This window comes from Saccostrea cucullata, unplaced genomic scaffold (assembly GCF_032062105.1).
Source record: "Saccostrea cucullata isolate Sc308-1 unplaced genomic scaffold, CSIRO_AGI_Scuc_v1 ctg156, whole genome shotgun sequence".
Classification (NCBI taxonomy): Eukaryota; Metazoa; Mollusca; class Bivalvia; order Ostreida; family Ostreidae; genus Saccostrea; species Saccostrea cuccullata.
This window is the reverse complement of record NW_026930700.1, coordinates 138,246-159,285: the sequence shown is the minus strand read 5'-3', so window position 1 is coordinate 159,285 and position 21,040 is coordinate 138,246. Positions and strand designations below refer to the sequence as shown.

General features: G+C 33.7%; 1 protein-coding gene across 3 annotated transcripts in view; it reads left to right on the top strand.

Annotated features, from left to right (window-relative positions):
- The window catches only part of LOC134229667 (inositol 1,4,5-trisphosphate receptor type 3-like), a 101,829-nt gene that overhangs the window by 65,649 nt on the left and 15,140 nt on the right, over window positions 1-21,040 (top strand). For all 3 annotated transcript variants that reach the window (XM_062711435.1, XM_062711433.1, XM_062711434.1), the window contains 23 exons: window positions 5,792-5,803; window positions 7,218-7,296; window positions 7,602-7,688; window positions 7,851-7,955; window positions 8,687-8,701; window positions 9,182-9,253; window positions 9,566-9,695; window positions 9,933-10,071; window positions 10,409-10,567; window positions 11,770-11,787; window positions 12,766-12,922; window positions 13,171-13,268; window positions 13,521-13,620; window positions 13,823-13,891; window positions 14,119-14,328; window positions 14,542-14,685; window positions 14,802-14,951; window positions 15,200-15,301; window positions 15,503-15,595; window positions 16,030-16,062; window positions 17,166-17,195; window positions 18,881-18,949; window positions 19,798-19,824. In XM_062711435.1, the coding sequence (XP_062567419.1) occupies window positions 5,792-5,803; window positions 7,218-7,296; window positions 7,602-7,688; window positions 7,851-7,955; window positions 8,687-8,701; window positions 9,182-9,253; window positions 9,566-9,695; window positions 9,933-10,071; window positions 10,409-10,567; window positions 11,770-11,787; window positions 12,766-12,922; window positions 13,171-13,268; window positions 13,521-13,620; window positions 13,823-13,891; window positions 14,119-14,328; window positions 14,542-14,685; window positions 14,802-14,951; window positions 15,200-15,301; window positions 15,503-15,595; window positions 16,030-16,062; window positions 17,166-17,195; window positions 18,881-18,949; window positions 19,798-19,824 (2,098 nt within the window). The remainder of the gene's footprint in view (window positions 1-5,791; window positions 5,804-7,217; window positions 7,297-7,601; window positions 7,689-7,850; window positions 7,956-8,686; window positions 8,702-9,181; window positions 9,254-9,565; window positions 9,696-9,932; window positions 10,072-10,408; window positions 10,568-11,769; window positions 11,788-12,765; window positions 12,923-13,170; window positions 13,269-13,520; window positions 13,621-13,822; window positions 13,892-14,118; window positions 14,329-14,541; window positions 14,686-14,801; window positions 14,952-15,199; window positions 15,302-15,502; window positions 15,596-16,029; window positions 16,063-17,165; window positions 17,196-18,880; window positions 18,950-19,797; window positions 19,825-21,040) is intronic.

Genomic DNA, 21,040 nt, shown 5'->3' with positions numbered 1-21,040 from the left:
GTTGTGTATAAACAAAAATTAAATAAATTTACATTTTATACACAACATGACACCCTGATAAGGTTCAGATTTATTAAGTTGAACCAATAAATATATACATTTTAACACTACATACACAGCATATTTACATTACAAAACAGCAAAATAACAAATTAAAAAATATACAAAAATGTACAAATTTTTTTTGGCATCTTGGGGGCTGCTCTCTCTTAATCTTAACAGCATATTAAATAACCTGGGGGGAGCCCAGCAGGTTATTGATTGTTACCCCAGAACCTGGGGGGAGCCCAGCAGGTTCCGGGCTTGATACCTGGGGGGAGCCCAGCAGGCAATCATAGATACTCAATAAAATAATGGGTATACTCTATTCAACCTGGGGGGAGCCCAGCAGGTTGATGATAATTTCAAGTATATAGTACCTGGGGAGAGCCCAGCAGGTTACGTTATGTAAGTTTCATTTAGTACTCCATTAAAAACCTGGGGGGAGCCCAGCAGGTTGATAATGATTTAATGTATAAAGTACCTGGGGGGAGCCCGGCAGGTAAGTTATGTAAGTTTCATTTGATGTATACAGCCTGGTAAGAGCACAGCAGGCCTTAGGAGTGTTGAATACACAAATTTAAATTTCTTACTAATTACGAGTCGATAATTAAGTAGCGTTATTTGAAATTGGGGGATGAAAAAATTCCAAATATGGGAATTTTAATGTCCAAATTGAACGATTTAACCTTGGTTAATGAGTGAGAGCCCCCAAAGAAAATTTTTCTCCATTGCTAAACATGTCTGTTGGGAAGATATCCTGGAACCATTTCCCTAAGTAATAACCCCCAAATGCAGTATCGGTCGCATCTGTATACAAGTGCATATCTGCTGCTATAGTAATATTGTCTTCAAGGAAGAAAGCTACACCATTCCATGAAGATAAAAATTTGTACCACATTCTAATGTCTAATCTACACTCAGAAGTAATCGTCACATGATGATGAAGTTCTGAAACTGTTGTGGACAATGATATTAAATATGACACAAATGAACGGCCTGGACGTACAACACGACATGCAAAATTTAGGTGACCCAATAGACTGAGTAGTTGTCGTTTAGTGCAAGTCTTCTTGTCCAAAAATGAATCTAACGTCTCAAGTATTCTCTGTAGTTTGTCAGGTGGAAGTCTTGCTTCCATCTTACTACTGTCCAGCACTATACCTAAATATTCTAAGCACTGTGAAGGGCCCACACTTTTGTGAACAGCTAGAGGTATGCCCAACTTTTGAAACATGGTTGTTAACGTTTCCATGGTAATGTCTGCTGGAAAGTCTGGGGGGTCTACTGTCAGGAAGTCATCAAGGAGATGTAAGATATTGGTAATGCCATAGTTATTTTGTGCAATCCAACACAGAGTTGTAGAAAGTGTGTCAAAAATCTTTGGACTACTTCTTGAACCAAACACCAGTCTTGTAAAGTAGTAATATTGATTATCCCATTTTATCCCATGAAATGGCCAAAGGGTAGGGTGTATTGGTATAAGTTTAAATGCATCTGAAATGTCTACTTTACACATCCAACTATTTTTTCCGAGTTTTTTAATTAAGTCTATGGCGTTATCAATAGTCACATATGACAAGGAAAATTCTGTTTTGTCAATTAGAGAGTTAAGACTAGCATGTTGATTTTCATTATGTGGAGCCGATAAATCAACGATAAGTCTTTTCTTTTTCGAATATTTCCCTTCAGCAACTCCTATCGGGTTCACTCTATATAAGTCAAAAGGCATAGACAAGTATGGACCCGAAATAAAACCCTTGTCTAGCTCTGTTTGGATTAGTTGGGAAGTAATGTCAGGTTGTTTTCTTGAAGATAACAAATTTTTACATTCATAGGTTTCTGTGGGTAATGATTTAAATCCTGTGTCAAACCCATATTTCAAGCCATTCACTAAATATTCCACAGTATGTTTATCTGGATGGTTAAGAAGGAGTTTCTCTAAAAGTTCTATGTTAACTGGCGTTGAAACTGTTGTACTAATCACTGGTTCCCCCGATTCGGTGACCCTTTCCCCCGGGGGGTTACATCGTTTTTTGAACTGCACATAGATTGTGGATGCCCAGTTTGTTTGCAAGTTTTACACGCATGCAAGTTGTTGCATCTTTTGCGATTGCACCCCATGTCATTGTAATTATTACAAATTTCTAAACCATCTTTGTAATGCCTAGTTCTTCCATAGCTATCATTAACGTTCGTGTTAGAATATGGACGGTAAGGCTGTGAGAGGTGGTAAGGCTTGACCCCCGTCTCGACGTTTTTGTGGCAGAAAGGAGCAGTGTGACTAACACTGTTGCAAAGTGTGCAAGTGACAGGCTTTTCATTTGCAAAGATATTACAGAATAATGTATTGTTTCGTACCGACCAGTCAATAGGGATGTTTTGGTATTTAAGGTAAGCCGCCGCCCTAGCGCTGAACTGTCTGTGGTACTCATAAAATGCTGTACCACCATACCGTGTGGCCATGTCAATTATATCCCGCTCGTATAAATCTAATTCTTTTCTCCGTCTCGGGAAAGCCTCACACATAGTGCTTTTATAAATGCCAAAAGCCTGAATGAATTCAGTGATAGTTAAGGTCTTATTCAACCTGGGGTCTTTCTTATCCTTGTCAGATTTGTCTTTGTCAATTTCTGGCCCGGTGTAGTAGGGAATCAGAATGGTAGCAAGGTTGACATCCTTACCTTCAACAATTTGTTTCCTTAGATTTGGTGAAATTGTTTCTACATAGGGTAACGATTCCGCAGAATATCCGTATGTAGTCTTGACTCCCACTGTTTTGGTAGAATTTTGGTCGGCCCACGCTGTTGACAGAGTGTAGTTTTCCGTCTCTGTAGGCTCCCGAGGAGTTCCGCTTACCACGTCAACTCGTGCCATAGTGTTTTGAACCCCGGTCTGGCGTAATTGTTCAGCGCTTCCAGCGGCAGCGGGTATCGTTGGTTGTGGTCTCGACATGTTATTAACCCTTTCTGTTAGAGAAATCATGCTGCTCTGGAGACTCTGGACTGTTGTTGTTAAATCTCTTACCACGCCCAATAGTTCAGTTCTCACGTCTTGGCTTGGTGAGGGTCCATTCACTACATTCATTCCCTAAATTTTAAATTCATAATATGATATTTCCTGTTCAATGACATGCAGTTCCATTTTTGATAAGTGTTTAGGACTATGGGTGCATTTTACTTCTTACATTTTTCCTAAATTCACATGTTGTTTTATTTTATAGCTTATAGCAATAAATTCTCTCTCACATTAGCTTCAGGTTTTTAATTGCCGGAATTACGTCCCTTTTTATCTAAGCTTCAGAGAGTGCACACATTCTTTGTCTTTTTGTAGTAAGCCTATAGGGTCTCTTTGAATGTTTAAATGCTTATGATTTAGTTTTCTTATCATGTAGTAAAAGAGCAGAGTAAGTAAAAATAAATACTCGAGTATATCTATGAATTTCCCTACATTCACTTCAAACTTCTAAATCCTCCACTGAAAAAGGAATGGATTAATTGTCACACAGCTAGCTGCATGCTGTTTTGCACTTGACACCATTTCTTTTACTTATTTTGTTTTTCTTTTCAAAGTGACTTTTTTCAGAGAACTATATATTTCTAGAACCTGATTTACAAAATGGAAGATAAATGATTATTGATTACTAGCATTTATCATCTTGTAGATTTATAGAAAGGTGCAAATCATTTGTGCTACTTTTCAGTCTTTATATGAGAATTTAGGTTTTAAAAAGCTCACTCCTCCATCATATTTTAATATATAAGACAAACCTGAAGTATGACAAACATTTAAAAAAAAAAAAAGAATTTACAATAAACTCAGTAATAAAAATGTCATTTTAACCTGTTTTATGCATGGATTTCTTTAAATAAAAAGATCAATTTATGTTGTTTGATGCATGTGGGCATCTGCCATCATTTTGCATGACTTTTTTTTTCTGATGTCTGGTAAATACGGTCCAAAATTTCTAATGCTCATGCATGTTTATTATTAAAGAACAAATATTTGAACATATATAGCTGTTTACAATGCATGTGTTTCACTGTATATTTTGTGCTATTTTTGTCAGTATTTATTTGTGAGATATTTATGAAAAATTCCCGTCTTTGCTGGTATTCTTGTGTGTCAGTTAAGCAGTCCAGGTTTTTGTCTCGCCTGCGACGAATGTCGCGAAGCGAGACATAGCGACCATAGATTCCGTCGTCGTCGTCGTCGTCGGCGTCCAACTTTTGGTTAACCCAAATGTCAAAGTTTTATAAACTGCAATAACTTTCTCAAATTTTATTCAGTCTTCTTGAAATTTGGACACAATATTCAGTATGGATAAAAATTTATATCCCAAGTATGATTTTGAAAAAAAAAATTCAAATTTTTCCGTATTTTTTCCTTAAGTTGGACTTAGTTTTTTCATGATAATTTATGGTGAAGACCTATATTCCAGCAACTATAAGTTATAGGGATATGATAATTAGTCAGTGGATACATCATGGGTAACCACAAACGTCAGTACCAGAATTAGGTCATCTTGACCTACATTTTTCTGCATGAGTGACTTTGGTTAAATTTTTGGTGGAGGTCCATATCTCAGCATCTATAACTTATAATGGCATGATGATTTGTCATTGTACAGGTTATAAGTAACCAACAACATCAGTACCAGAATTAGGTCATTTTGACCTACATTTTTCTGCATGAATGACTTTGGTTAAATTGATAATGGAGGTTCATATTTCAGCAACTATAACTTATAGTGGCATGATAGTTAGTCAGTGGATACATCATGGGTAACCACAAACGCCTGTACCAGAATTAGGTCATCTTGACCTACATTTTTCCGCATGAGTGACTTTGCATAAATTTATGGTGGAGGTCCATATCTCAGCAACTATAACTTATAGTGGCATGATAATTTGTCAGTGGATACATCATGGGTAACCACAAACGCCTGTACCAGAATTAGGTCATCTTGACCTACATTTTTCCGCATGAGTGACTTTGCATAAATTTATGGTGGAGGTCCATATCTCAGCAACTATAACTTATAGTGGCATGATAATTTGTCAGTGGATACATCATGGGTAACCACAAACGCCTGTACCAGAATTAGGTCATCTTGACCTACATTTTTCCGCATGAGTGACTTTGCATAAATTTATGGTGGAGGTCCATATCTCAGCAACTATAACTTATAGTGGCATGATAATTTGTCAGTCTACACATCATGGGTAACCAACAATATCAGTACCATAATTAGGTAATCTTCACCTACATTTTCTGCATGAATGACTTGATACATATACAGTGGATTTGATTTCAAAATGCAAGTTCAAATTATTGCGACTCATAACACGTTGCAATATTCGCAATAATAAAAACATCACAATAATTTGTGAATTTACAATGTATGTAATTCATTAAAATCATTTCAGCATCTTTTCATTGACTAAGAGGAAAATGTTGTGTTCATCAGTATGCAAAAGTTATATATTAAATCCATATAAAATATACCTATAGTCAGTCCAGATAGAAACGTTTTACAGTTCTTATTAAGTCCATGACAATATCTCTTTAAAAACCAGCAAAATGACTCGATCCACTTTTTGAGTTATTCCTTCTGAAATGTCAATAAATGCTTCAGTTTATCAGACAATCATTTCTTACTAACCACAGCGACAGCAGGCGAGACACAGGGTTGCGGGCAACCCTTACGTACTTTTTTATAATAAAAAGATTTATTTAAATTTCGTTTCAGTGCTAGGGCCAGGTTTGTGAATAATTTTATCAAACTCTTTCTGCAGATCAAAAAATAAATGTATACAAAGAGCTTTAATGTATCTCTCTGATATTTAACAAAATTGTTTAGGATAAAGGAAATTATAGCTTATTTGCTATATATTAAATGCCTTTCTAAAACTTCTGAGCTTTAGGTAGAAATTGCTTAAAATGCTTTATTGAAGTTAAGACTATTTTACAATGTTTTATATTCAAAATATATGTGCTTTATTTAGATTTAAATTTTTTGGATATTCACAAACCCTTTTATTAATATTTTCAGTTTCATGAAAAAAATGTATACATTCAACATTAACAAATGCTTTAATTAAATAACATAATTGCTTATAACTGCATACTAGATAAAACTTTATTATTCTATTAATAAAACTATAAATCACTAATTTTCCATTTGTGACTTCGTTTTCATGTAGGATTGCATCTATTCTGGTGTTGAATTTTCATGTAGTCTTGGAAATTTAAATGATAATTACCAGTACTTCCAATTACTGTTTGTGAGAACTATTTCTTTATTTTGCTTTTGATCGAGACCTTCGTATGATTAATTTGCTTAAAAATAGAGTTCTCTTGAAGAAAAAGTGATTTACAGTTGTAGAAGAGATATGTTTCATGACATAAATATAGTTATTGATAAATAATTTATACTCTAATAGAGGTAAAAAAAAAAAAAATGCATGATATCAGAATTTTGAAACATATATTCATGTATATAAAATTGTATAAAATTCAGTCTGAAGGTGTGCTTGTCAGGAAGTCATAACATTTTTAATGCAAAATTTATTTTTCGAGGGTAGAGGATTGACAAATTTATAGTTTATGGTAATAGCAAGGTCTGCGCTAATGTGTGCTATAAACTTCCATTAGAATCTCTGATTTTTCTCCCTTTCCTAAGTTTTACATTTTAGAATCCACAATTTAGTCTATGTACAAATTAACCTAATCTGGCAGCTTTAGCTGATAAAAATTTTCTACAGTTTTTTTTTTTTCACCTGCAGCTAGAATTAAATGAATGCTGCAGTTTCAAAACTCACTAATGACAGTGAATAAAAAGAAAGTTCAAACATATGTTGCATCATCTGCAAAGATTCCTTGTATTAAAGATTTGACAGTTCTTGAGACCTGGCCAACCTCTATTCATACAATATGGAGACTACAGTATCTGAATGTTGGAGTTTCTGTTTAAAAATTGTTATACATTGTACAATAACCTACTTTGCCGTGCAAAGAAATATATCTCTTCAAATTTTACTATGCAGTTTTTTGTTTGCTTGCTCACTAAAGGCTCATAGAAATCAAAGCCTGCTGTACTAGCTTACTTGTTTATGTTTGACATTGTCAAAAATTGAACCTTATTTTAATACCTGGGGGTACTTCTTTTTTGACAGTGACCGTGGGGAGACGAAGGAGGAGGCAGTGAGAGGAACACTTCATTACCTGTTTGAGGGGGTCATGCCATTCCTACAGGTACAGGATTCTGATACATACAGTCGAACCTCATTATCCTGACATGTGGTCAGAGAAAATCACCTAGGTTAACGAAGCATTCAGAATTAATGAAACAGATATTTTACAATTGATAGCCTATAATATAAATTCTGTTCCTCATGGATTTATGTTTGAAAAGCTAAGCATCCAGATTATTTTTTGCCTTGAATGCATTGAAGTAAAGAAGAGGGCAGCATATTTGTAACATAATTTATATGCTTTATTTATGGATAGGAGTGTAAAATTTCAAATCTCCTTGTAATCCACTTATGCCTTTCTTGTAGATATTCTGTCGATCTTTCTATCAGCCTGATGCCTCTATGTTTCCTCAAGAACCAGAGGAAATGGATAAACTTGCCACAGCATTTAAGGTAAGCTAGGCCATCTGGCAAAAAATATTCCTGACCATAAGTCCGAAAATCAGTATTGCAGGGAAATGTACAGCTTTCTGAATGAGACTTTCTTGGAAAGCACCTGTTTAATTTTTATAAAGAGCAGCAGCACATTTTGATTTTTTTCTGAATCTTTTCCAGGATTTTATGGAGGTGATAGCTCCTTTGATTAGTATAGAACGTCAGATGAAGAACTTGGTGTCCTGTATGACTTCACTATTATCAGCATCGACACTTCCTGTCCGGGTAAGTCAATAAGCTAATGATTAGTGATGGTAACCTTGATGACATAATTCTTCAAATGAAGATTGGGAGAATCTTATTATTTTGAATTGCTCCATGTTTTGCATCAAAAAATTCATATCAATTGTTTCAATGGAGACAAGATCACAGAGTACTTTGTAATCTTTTAATCTTTATTTAAAGAAAGAATTCTTTGGTCAACAATCCTTCCCATCGCTTGTTTTCTGTTTATTGCACCAGTCTTTGAAAGCACCTATAAAGAAAATTTTTTATAAAGCATGCAATTCTCTTAGGATTTCTATAACCACTTATATGTTAAGTTTAAATACTGTAGACGTACTTTTTTTCCACGAGGTCATAATTCCGCGGAATCTCAATTTCTGTTTAATCCGCATGTAGAAAATTACACGGATTTCCTAGACTGTCACTATATGCCTTACATTTATATTAAGAACACTTGGACAATTTTTCACAGAAAATTTGTGACTGCATACATAGCATAAATTAATACCACGCGGAAAAAAAATACTTCTATAGTATATAGAAAGTGATGTAAAACAGCACATTATCAATTATAATGTAAGAATGTGAAAGTTAAGCATTGTGCTCGTTACACATGGGATTCTCAACATATTAGTATTCTTCAGTATTCTTCAAAAGATAAATAGATGACAAGGTATACAGAATATAAACAGATTTTGCTTGTCGGTTTATTGTTAAGTTCTTCATTCCAGCTTAAGATCCTGAAGGTATTGGTTCATTGTCCAAAATGTGGAATTTCTTGTCTTGTGAAGTTATATGTCTTTAAAAAAAGATGTGGATTTTGAAATGATGTTTAGAATTTTTTTTTTTTAAAGTAGTTCAGGTTGTTCTTTTTAAAAAATGTTGATATTACACTGAAGTGCAATGATAAGCTTCATTTATAATGTACTAAACCTTATCTTGTTTTTAACTGGTTTATCATTAACTATTTGAAATTTGAACTGTCTGAAAGTCTAACTAATGTTAATAACAATAAAACTAATGATGCTCTAATATTGACGTTCCCTTACTGTATCTTTTACCATAATATGATCCTAGCTCTATATATAACTTGCAATGTCTCTATAAAACTAATTATACAGCATGGTTTGATGCACAAGTATAACTTTATCAACAAATTAATGTTTTTAAAGGGACTAGAAATAAATATTTTTTTAAAAATTAAAATTTTTCAAAATTTTCAACAGTATATGGAAGAGTTCCAAGAAAAGTATGGAGGAGGAATTGCTTCCCAAGATGTCAGAAGTGATGCCAGAAAGGTAGGAGCATGGATTGTATAAAAAATTACTGTTAAATCACTATTTTCAGGGGGTCAATTTTTTATGGTTTTATGCCAAACTCTTTGTTCGCTGGGATTTGATTTTGTGGATGAAGAATTGTTTAATAGTTCATATGTAACTTTTTACATTTCACAACGAATTTGAATTTTTTGAGTCTCTTCATGCCTTGAAAACAACGAAGATGAAACCACAACGAAAATTCATGCTATCACTGTATACTTAGTCCAGCTTCAAGGATATTCCTTTTCTGATTATTATTGTATTACCTATTTCTGACCATTCTGTCTACAGGCCTATGAGGAATACTATGAGATGGAGGAGGAAATTAACAAACAGCTGAATGTGTTTGCCTGCAATATGAAGGTGGCTTATGGAGGCCCCAACACGGTACAGGCACAAACAGGATTCCCCTCAGATCAGGGTCTGTATTGATTTTGATTTTGGAAGGGGGAAGGGTGGGGGGGGGGGTTAAGTTGAGTACCAGTTTTAATTTGTGAATGTAATGTATCACTATGTAAGTTGTTATAAACCTGAGGACTTGTCTAATTTTCCAGTCTTGTATATGAGGAATATCACTCCAACATATTAATGGTAATCGTTGTTTGTTTGGCTCCATACATTAAATTGAAAATTGAATGGTATGGTGTCTTGTTTACAGATTATTCTGAGCTGGGAGGAGATGAGGAACTACCCCTGGGTCAGGAATTCCAGAAACATTTGAAATGTTTCATTGACCCCACAGTGAAAAACCCAATAAAGAAGTTACGGTTGAGTGAGAAACTCATTAAACAACTCATGTAAGTTTCAAGTACATTCGACTGGAAGTAGAAAACTTTTGTACAAGGTGGAATTCATATATTTCATTTAAGTCTACTTGTCTTACCCGTGTGTCGCGAACTTGTCTAGCTTTTGTCCGTCGTAACATAATTGAAATTGTGACAATTAAAACTCCAGAAGTATAGAATATGCATGCTAGTATGATTCACATAAAAATTATTCAACTTTTTATGCTAAATGAATGCATCCAAGTTATTTCCGTTTTGAATCTTGTAAGTCTAAAGTAAGTCTTAGTATCCAGTAAGGGCCAGGTTACTCGGGTGAGCTCTGTGACCCAGGATCCTCTCGTGTTTGCAGGATTTCCTCTCATTTGTCACGGTCACACTTGAACGAGAAGGAGAAACTGGAACAGGTTGACCTAGATGTGAAGTGTCTGCAGCTCCTTCGCGGTCTGATTCACAACGAGATCGTCAAGCTTCCGGAGGACTGGGAGTCAGAATCATCGTCACACAGGAGGTATTCTGTTTCAGCTCTCGTTTAATGATGTAAAACTTTAATGAAATCCAGATTAATGAGTAGAATAGCATTTTGCTCCTTCTTTTTTTAAAGAAATTCAAATTTTATTCATAGAAAAACTTTAAATGTAGAGTTAAGGTGTTAACCTTTTTAAATTTCAATTGAATTTTCTATGGTAAGATGGTGAGTTAGTTATTTGGAAATTTTGCAGCATACCCATAGTTATCATATGTAATTATACATATATATGTATAGGTATACAGGAATCACCTTGTCCGTCTGTCTGTCTAGCTGTCTGTGCAAACGTGTCCGGTCCATATCTTTCTTACAGAGGAACATTAGAATCTACTACTCCACACAAAGATTGCCCATAGCCCAAGGGTGTGTCCTGACCTTGACCCAAGGTCATTTGGGGAATCTCAAGGTCACTGGAAGAAAAATTTCATAATTCGTGTCCGGTCCATATCTTTCTTATGGATAAACTTGGTAGGTTCTCATTTCACAAAAAGATTGCCCATAGCCCAAGGGTGTGTCATGAACTTGACCCAAGGTCATTTGGGGAAGTTCAAGGTCACTGGAAGAAAAAGTTCATAATTCGTGTCCGGTCCATATCTTTCTTATGGATAAACTTGGTAGGTTCTCATTTCACACAAAGATTGCCCATAGCCCAAGGGTGTGTCCTGACCTTGACCCAAGGTCATTTGGGGAAGTTCAAGGTCACTGGAAGAAAAATTTCATAATTCGTGTCCGGTCCATTTCTTTCTTATGGATAAACTTGGTAGGTTCTCATTTCACACAAAGATTGCCCATAACCCAAGGGTGTGTCATGACCTTGACCCAAGGTCATTTGGGGAAGTTCAAGGTCACTGGAAGAAAAATTTCATAATTCGTGTCCGGTCCATATCTTTCTTATGGATAAACTTGGTAGGTTCTCATTTCACACAAAGATTGCCCATAACCCAAGGGTGTGTCATGACCTTGACCCAAGGTCATTTGGGGAAGTTCAAGGTCACTGGAAGACAAAGTTCATAATTCGTGTCCGGTCCATATCTTTCTTATGGAAAAACTTACTTCTGAATAACCCAGCGGGGGATATTTTTTCCTGTTTGGACAGTTCTAGTTTAAATTTTTTGAATGGATATTTAGATCATAGTAATACATAGTTAATAATTATTATTCATATAAATGCATTGCTTCCATAGAGAAAAATTTATCAGACGGTAGTGTACACATTTTCCTTGTTGTCACAGAAGTCCTTGATCAAGGATCTCTCTTTTTATCGGCATCATTTGATAAAAAAAAAAAATATGAATTCCTTTATTTTGCTAAGCATGCCAAAAAACTCTAGCAATTTTTTTTCTGATTAACATTTCTGATTTACAGCTGATGATTGTTTACATAAAAAGTATTTCAGTCCTGACATGCTCATTTTTAATAAGTGATTTGTTTATAAAATGATAAAAAAGCATGTTATGTGTTTATCTTTTAATGAATGAATCTCAATTTCTTAAATTTTAGTAAAAAGTAGTTGAATAGTTATTACTTTGATGCATTGTCATTGTGCAATTATTTTTTCTGTTTAATTGGAATTCCTGTTGTAATTCATTAGTGTCTTAAAAATAGGTAGTAAAAGATGAGAAAGGAGATTTTTTTTTATATCATGATTTGTAAAGTACAACTACAATTTGTTTACTAGTAAAAAACTAATGCTGTAAACCAACCTCTTTCCACGACAACTTTATTTCGCGATTTACCAGGGATAAACTAGATTGCAGCGATTAATTTTCACGATCAAGCACTTTTGGATCTGTTGTTATTAGACACATACACTTTAAGGACTGGTTTGCAGCAAGAAATATTCACAATGACGAGCCTCTCGCGAACTTCGTGAAAATTTCTCGCACATGAATAAAAGTTGGTTTACAGTAATCCCCAATATTTTCCATCAATTAAATTATAAAATTCACTTAGAAATTTAGTTCAATGAATGGATTATAACTTGTTGTAAAGTTCTCTGGTAGAACAGTTCATCAGCTTTCCTATATGAAGTTTGATTTTGGACTGTCATAATATTTTAAAGCTTTTATCAGATTTTTAAATACATTTATGAAAATTTTCTCTTCATTTTCATAATTATGTAAATGTGCATAAAATACTTGTGAATTATATGTTAATTATTTTTGGGATATTATTTCCAGGCAATTAAAAGCCATAGAGGATGTACAGGATGCCCTGAACCACTTCAATGTGGTGACCAGCACGCTGGATCACTTGAACAGTTCACAGGATAGTGTAGTTCGCGAAACTCTTGCCTTTTTAGCCAGTCTGCTGTTCAACGGGAATGAAAATGTTCAGGTACATATTATAATGTTATATCTTACTGTTATACGGAAATGAAATGTTCAGGTAAACATTATAATGTTAAAGCTTTTTTCTAAAGAATCTATAGAAATTCAATAACAATGTAGATGAATATTGAAGGAGTCTGTTTTTGCAGATGGAAAAATTAAGTATTTTAATTATAGATATCTTTAGATTTATACTATTTATATCGGCTTTTTGGGAGAATATTTCATATACATTATGATTTTTTGCGGTTACAGAACAGTCTTATAGCTTACTTCACTGGCACGAGAGAGGAGACATTCTTCTTTGCCATCAAGAACCGTATACACATGTCTGCCCTCGCTACCAGAGAAAAGTAGGTTTAAAATGAGAAAAAATAAAGCAACCATGTAGGTTACATATATCAGTACTGTAAAGAAAAAATGACATTCAGATTATTGTAAAGATTATTTAATTTCGAAAAGTTTTGATTTTATGCGAAGTGACTATTATAGATAATTATTTTGGAAATGATTTTAAGATTATCTTTCCATTTTGTATCAGTTTGATATGTGGACAAAAAATATTACTGTAAAATGTTCAAATTTTACAATGATACACATTCCAGGCGACTTCTACATGCCATGCATCAAGCCAAGGTGGAGGAAGCTGTACAACAAGCCAAGGCCCTCAGAAAAGCCATGGAAACCGGCAAAATTGCTCAGTCGGTCAGTTCCACAATTAAAACTGGCAGAAATAGTCCTCATTAAATTATTACACATTGTCAATTAGAAATGATGTACTATCTATAGAATAATTATTGGGTTTTTTTCTTTTCATTTGAATAATGTATTGTTATTTTTGTATATTATTCCATGAGTGGTATTAAAACATATTATAATTAAATTGTGAGTTGATTCTATTCCTCAGGAAATCATGAAGGCTAATCAGCTGGGATCCATGTTATCAATGGCCAAGAGATCCATGGCAAATCTTAAGGTGAGAGTATAAAGATAAGTCAGAAGGTCAATGACTAATTTCAAAGTAAGAGTCGGGAAATAAATGTCATTCTCATGATATGACAAAGGTCAAAAGGTTATTGGAAAATAATGACAGAAATCATATCAGTGGTCATTTTCAAAGGACATTTAAATCAATTGTCCATTTAGCTTTTATATAGCTTGAATAGTAAATCCATTTCACAGTTCAATATTTTATTTTGAAAGGCTGGATCCAACCCTGGCTCAAGGATGGGATCCAGGTCCAAATTAGGATCCCAGTCAAAGCTCGGTAAAGGTAAATCTACCCTGGGCAGTGGCCTCCTTCAACAGAACATCATGATGAATGGAGTCAACAAATCTAGTTTACAGCTGAATGGCTTTGCCAACCCTAAGTCAAAGGTCGCACCCATGGACAACCCGGAGGTCGTCATAGAGGTGGGTTAGACTCAGAAACCACTGATTCCTTAGAAATTTGCTAGAAAATTCAATATTTTAATCTATTCAATTTATTGACACTTTATATTATACACAAAAATGGATTAAACAAGTTTACCCTAACTAGCTGTGTAAAGGAAAAAGACTACATTAATTGTGATGATGTCAGATTTTTCTATATACTGTATATCGTGTCTTACTGTTTCTGAGTAGAATGTAGATGAGGAGGAACTTAAGGAACTGATGGATGCAGCAATGAGCAGTTCTGGTGAACTCGAGTTCAAAGATGATGGCTACATAGAGCTGGTGCTGAGGATTCTTGGATTGATGTGTGACAACCAGCATGATGAAATCCAGGTAGAGTAGGTTGGGGGGGGGGGGGGTTAGATCACCAGAAGTACAGGCTTAGACAAACTAAAATAGAACAAAAATTGATGATGTTCCTACTATTGATCTTTCATTTTTTTATGTAGAATTACCTGCGGGAGCAACCGGACAACATCAAATCTGTAAACCTGGTGGGAGAGACCACAAAGTTCCTGAACATCCTCTACTCTAACATCAGTGACAAGTCCATGCCACTCGTCGTCCAGCTGTTTGACACACTGGTGGAATTCACCTCTGTAAGCTGTCAAGACATTGGCTTAGAACAGTCAGCTAGTCTTGGCTGAGAAATTTTAATTTAGAAAGTGATTTTGTACAATTATTTACAACTTGAATAAACAGGAGGTATTTGCAGATCTTAGCAATTATGGATAATTTTTTACTCTTTCTAATGAACTGTATTTGTTAAATTAACTTTTTAAATTATTTAATATTGCAGTGATGTGGTTCTGATTTTTAGTAACTAAGTTCTGTGTTGTGTTTCCAGGGTAACCAGAAGAACCAGGCTATTGTGTTTGACAACAAGGTGTGTGACTACATCAACCACATCCTGAGGGTGGGACACTTCCACAACTGTGGCATCAAAGAGGTCAGATGTTTAAAATTTCAAATTGTGTAGTTTTCATCGGTCAATACTTGAATAAGATGAAAAAGTTGAGAAATAAAATTTGGTAAATTCAGAAGGAAAGATGAATCCACTGAAATCATTTAATCATTTGGATTTTCCCCCCAGGAATGTCTTTGAAATTGAATTTACTTTCTTAAATTGGGAAATAATTAATTTTGACAGGAATACGTGCTGAAGAAATCTATAGCCACATTAATCCGATCACTAACTGAGGAGAATCCGCCGCCAGAGGAGGAAGATACCTTACTGGCCAAGGTGGGTTACATTATCTGAGTAGTTTTGTTTTACAAATATTAATAGAACAAAATATGATATTTCATTAATTAACAAAAAATTCAACATAGTAGCTCAAAAGAAATGTATTTGGCATGTAATAATTCATAATATATATTGTTTTGAAATAAAGGCATGTTTGTATGATTAACATTATTTGTAATATTGTATGTTGATTATAAGCATGTGACTATATATTTTTAAGAAATATTTATTTAATTTCATGCATGTTAATTTACATATGAAAAGTAATTAAGATATCCTGGAGAAAATTACAGCCTAGACTCAGAATTGGATACCACATATTTTTCTTTACAAGCAAAAAGCACTGAGTGATTTCAGACTAAATATATTTGAATTTTATATACAGATATAATTTGTTAATCTAATTTGTTTTAAACAATTATTCTTACTAGCAAGAGAAAAAAGAGGAGAGATATCCCTCAGTGGTAATCAACAGCATTTAAACATTGTGGAAAATTTATATATCGTACACTTGTGGTTCATAGGTTGTGTGTATGATATGGTTTGGTGTCAGCAATATGCACCTCAAAAAAATAAATAAAAACTAAAAATAAAAACTTTAAAATGTAGTTTTGATATTGGACAAAAAGAGATAAGTTCAACACAAATCAAAGGCAAGATTAAAGAAAAAATTGTGAATTTTTAAGTTTGCAAAGTTCTTTCTGCATGGCTTGATAAAAAAAAAATTCATAAAATCTGGTCAGTTTATTTTTCATAGATATGACCTGTCCTTTTTTTAATGTTGTACAGTGTAGCTGTTATTATGCCCCCTTCGAAGAAGGATGGGTATATTGCTTTGCTGCTGTCTATCAGTCGGTCTTTATGTTGGGACCACCAACAGTTTCTATTCATTTTCTTTGCAGAAGTTGCACATTACTAATTAAAAATGAGATTTGTAAATTGATTTATCATAAGACTATCTAGGTCAAGTTTTGTTTTGGGTGTGGTTGAGCAATTTTTGTCAGAGTTATGCCCCTTGGAATTCAAAAAATTTAATGCCCAAGAGAAAAGGGGGGGGGCATAAGTGTTTCACAAACATACAGTAAAACTTGTTTAATACAAACACAGATATTATGAATTAGTTTACGGACATAGCGAAGTTATCTTGGATTTCCAGCTATATATTGATAAATTCCTAACTTATACGGATATAACAAATTACGGGTATAGCAAAGTAATTTCTGAGGTCCTAGTGACTTCACTATAACCAAGTTTTACTGTATCTTGTTTGTTTTTGTTTTAAATGTGTTCCTGTCATTTCATCTCATAAGACAAGTTTCTTCAAGTTGTAAAGATATGTAGATTAAAATTTAGACTTGAGGCCTATTAAATGTATTAACTTTATTTTCCAGAGAAAAGAAAATATACAAGTTAAGAATAAAGATTTAACTTTTCATATCAAATTGTTTTCCCATCACCATTGCCTCCAAAATAAATAGAGTTTGTATGCTTAGCCTAACAAAATAATAACAATGTTCAATGTAAAGTTGACTGGGTTTTAATACTTGATATTATCTTGCATGGAAAGGCTGAAATAATGAAAGGGCCAGCCAGTGTGGTAAGAAATCTATGTCTAGAGCTAATTGAATCTTCGTCTTGTTGTTTAGTTTGCTCTGTTGCATGGATGTATTGATATTTTTAATACATTGGAGTAAAATGTGAACTGACATATTCTCCGAAGCATACCTGACTGTAAAATATAGAAAATGAATTATAAAATAAATTCTACAGAAAAGAAAATCAAAACTTCAAATTTGTGGGGATGGGGATGAATTTCAGTTTAAGTTTTGACCAGTCAAGTATGTTGTTCTGGTGCCCCTCCCCAATGCCCCTCAGAACAGGAGAATTTGTTCAGTGGTAGACTCTGTCGTAGCTGTGATTGTATGTTGTATGAAGCATGTATGTTGTCATGTAATGTGTCTGTAATAACAGATGCCCATGCATAGAGAAGCCACAATTATTCTCCGTCCTAAGGAGGTAAGATATGAAATCTTGACCACTCCCACAATACCCTCTCTGCACCACCCCTATAGATTTATTATTTTTCTTCTGCACAATTAATAGGTCTGTTCCTCTATATTTTCCATGCTAGTAACCTTTTTAGTGCAACCCAATTTTCCCTTTGTCTATTCGATCAATTCTATGTGTCTTCAGTAAAACTATACATAAGAGAGTATATCTAGATTTGACTTAACAACTATATATGTAACTGCCAAAAATATCTTTTGATATTATTACTTTTAAGAATATCTCTCGCTTGATAGTGTCTACTTTTTGAAATTTTACATCTATTTTAGACCTGGAAATTTACTTACTGTAAAATCACTGATTTTTATGAATCAACTTTTGTGGTTTTAAGATTGATATATAATTTTGTGGTTAAAGGAGAAACGTTGCTGCAGTATGAAATTTTTACATTGAAATATATAGAACAAATCTTTAAAAATCTTCTTCTCAAGAACCACTGGGCCAGGAAAGCTGAAACTTATGTGGGAGCATCCTTGAATTTCATTTCATATAAAGGGAATATAAACTTGTGAGCCTCTACATGCCACAAAAGCCATGAAAATTGACCACCATCCCCCTCTCCTCCAAAATCATGATTTTACAGTACATGTATTTGCTTATGGTAAGCTTTCTTTTCATGATATCTTCAATCCAAAAGTGGATACTCTGCTAATTTGCTTTGTCTATCCAAATTCTTGTTGGATATCTCCAACAAACTATAGTAATGGTTTCCTTCATTGGTAGCATTAATTTCTCCTTCATGTTAACTTCTTCTTCCCATTGGTCTTGTATTCAACTTTTTCATAGACTAACAGGTACTAGAATTGAAATTTTTTGTAAGCAACTACAACTGCGTGCTGAAGTTCATAGGGTAAATAAAATAATTTGAAGTTACTATTGTTTTATAAGTTTTTTTTTATATAATTACATTGTTAAGATAGTATATTGCTTTTGTTGTTTTGCATTTCATACCTATTTTGACTTTCTGCTGTGGCTTTATTATAATTAATATATATGGTATAGAAACTAGATCATATTTTCTTTATTTATGAAAAGTTACAAAATCAAACTGATGAAAAATTTTCTGTAAAATATATACATGTAAAACAAATGTGTACCTATAAAGAGACAATCAAAAGATATTTAACATTTATTGTTAAATGACAAAATTTTGGTAAAAGATCAATTTATATAAAAGAAAAAAACAGGTTGTTATGGTGATATTTTGTTTGACAGGAAGTGATGGAGTACCTGGACGCTGATCTGTGTGTGATGACGATGACAGAGGCATACCAACAACTGATGGTAAGATATCACAGTGTTATTACTGGTGTAGGTCATATAACGACTTAGTGATATACAAGGGTGGATATCTCAATGTTCTGATATATCTGATGTAGGTCATCAAATGACTTAGTGATATACAAGGGTGTATATATCTGGTGTAGGTCATATAACGACTTAGTGATATACAAGGGTGGATATTTCAATGTTCTGTCATATCTTGTGTAGGTCATATAACGACAGTGATATACAAGGGTGGATATCTCAATGTTCTGTCATATCTGGTGTAGGTCATATAACGACTTGGTGATATACAAGGGTGGATATCTCAATGTTCTGTTATATCTGGTGTAGGTCATATAACGACTTAGTGATACAGAAGGGGGTGGGGCAGAAAATGTAGGAAAATAATGATATGCATAACATGGGAAAGAGGTTGTAGGTTAATTTAATCTTAGGCAATTCTAAGAAGTAGTATATAAATTTAGGACATTATCATAGCTAGTATAGATTAGGCTGTTTAGTAATGTAAATTAGTTGACTTACAGGCAAGAGAGGGCTGAAGAAAAAAATTATAGAGTGCATTAATTTTTACAGAGGGTATGAGTGATATGTTATAACATCTCTGATCATTCATTATATGAACAGAAGTAGTATTCACTGAATCTTGAGTGAGGTCTTGTTGCACTGCACAGGAAAGGGAGGAATATTAAATATGTAGCCGCTATTTTCATGCATTACAGTCCTTGTACTTTTATGTAAACATTACCTATATTATATCTAACACCTTAAGATGTAAACTTTGTGATACAGTCTCTGTATGATGTGTATTCTATCATTCACTATTCCTGAATATTTTGCACCTATAGGAGATGGCCAGATCACCAGCAAACAAGGTATAGGACTAAAGTTGTGTGCTTTAATATACTAATGTGGTGTCAGTGTACTAGTCCCATAGGACTGTCATGGGTACCCGAAATGACCCGGAACTGCAGAACAATTAATTCGGGTCAGGTTCGGTTCTGTTTTTCCGAAACCCGGTTTTATTCCAATTTGTACAATAGAGAAGGTTTTACGTCTAAAACAAAAGGTTCATTAGTATACATGTATTACCATTAAAAACGGTAATAATGTGAAATGAATCATTTGATTCAATTATTTTCCTAGTTATTTAAACCAGTCGTTATGTTTCTGTTTCTTAGATTTTAAAAAAATATATTTATTTTTTTTGTTGAATATAATTCAAATTATGAGTTTTTAATCTATTATAAACCCGAACAAAAAAACCCAAAACGAAACCTAAAAAATTTAGAACCGATTCGAAAAATTATGGAACCGTGACAGCCCTATAGTCCCAGTCTAACCCTATAAGAACTGATTGTTTTTATTGCAGTATTTTTTTCAGGTTTCCGTATTTATGTCTGTATACTAGCTGCTTGGTCTTAATATTTTTGCCAAGTTCAAATAACGGGGCATGCAAATAATTGAGAAATGAATGCATGTAATACATATTTTGAATGTATTATTATATATTAAGGTCAGACGAGACGTTCCTCAAAATATGTTTTGTATATTTCGTAATGTATGAAAAATATTCAAAATTTTAATAACATTCTGATTTCTAAACCAGTTTCTAAACATTTTTAAAAAATCCAAACACTTAAACATTTGTGCTTGGAAATTTGTTTTTCTTCCCCAAAGGATTATATAAGAAAAACTACCCCTGGTATCTTGCAGAAATGCCTGGTAAGGTACCTCTATTTTTTGTGTGTAAACATGTTTTAGTAGCAATACTTCAATGACAAACTCTTAGAAAAATTTATCTATTATTAAGGAACGTCTCGTCTGTCCTTAATGTATTGTCATCGCACAATAAGTTGAAGGGTGGGGGGTTGGATTGATAAGTTTGCTTTAAAAGCTTAGAGGAAGAAGCATTTAAGTCCTTTATATTCTTTACAAAATAGTCCTATGTTTAAACTTATGAGATAAAGGCATTATGTTGGGTCAAGAATTTTTCTATGCTTTAATTATTACATATTTTCCCCCACGTAGAATGTTCGTTATAAGTGTCAGTTTTTCAATATACAGGTATAATATTGTGTATATTTGTTT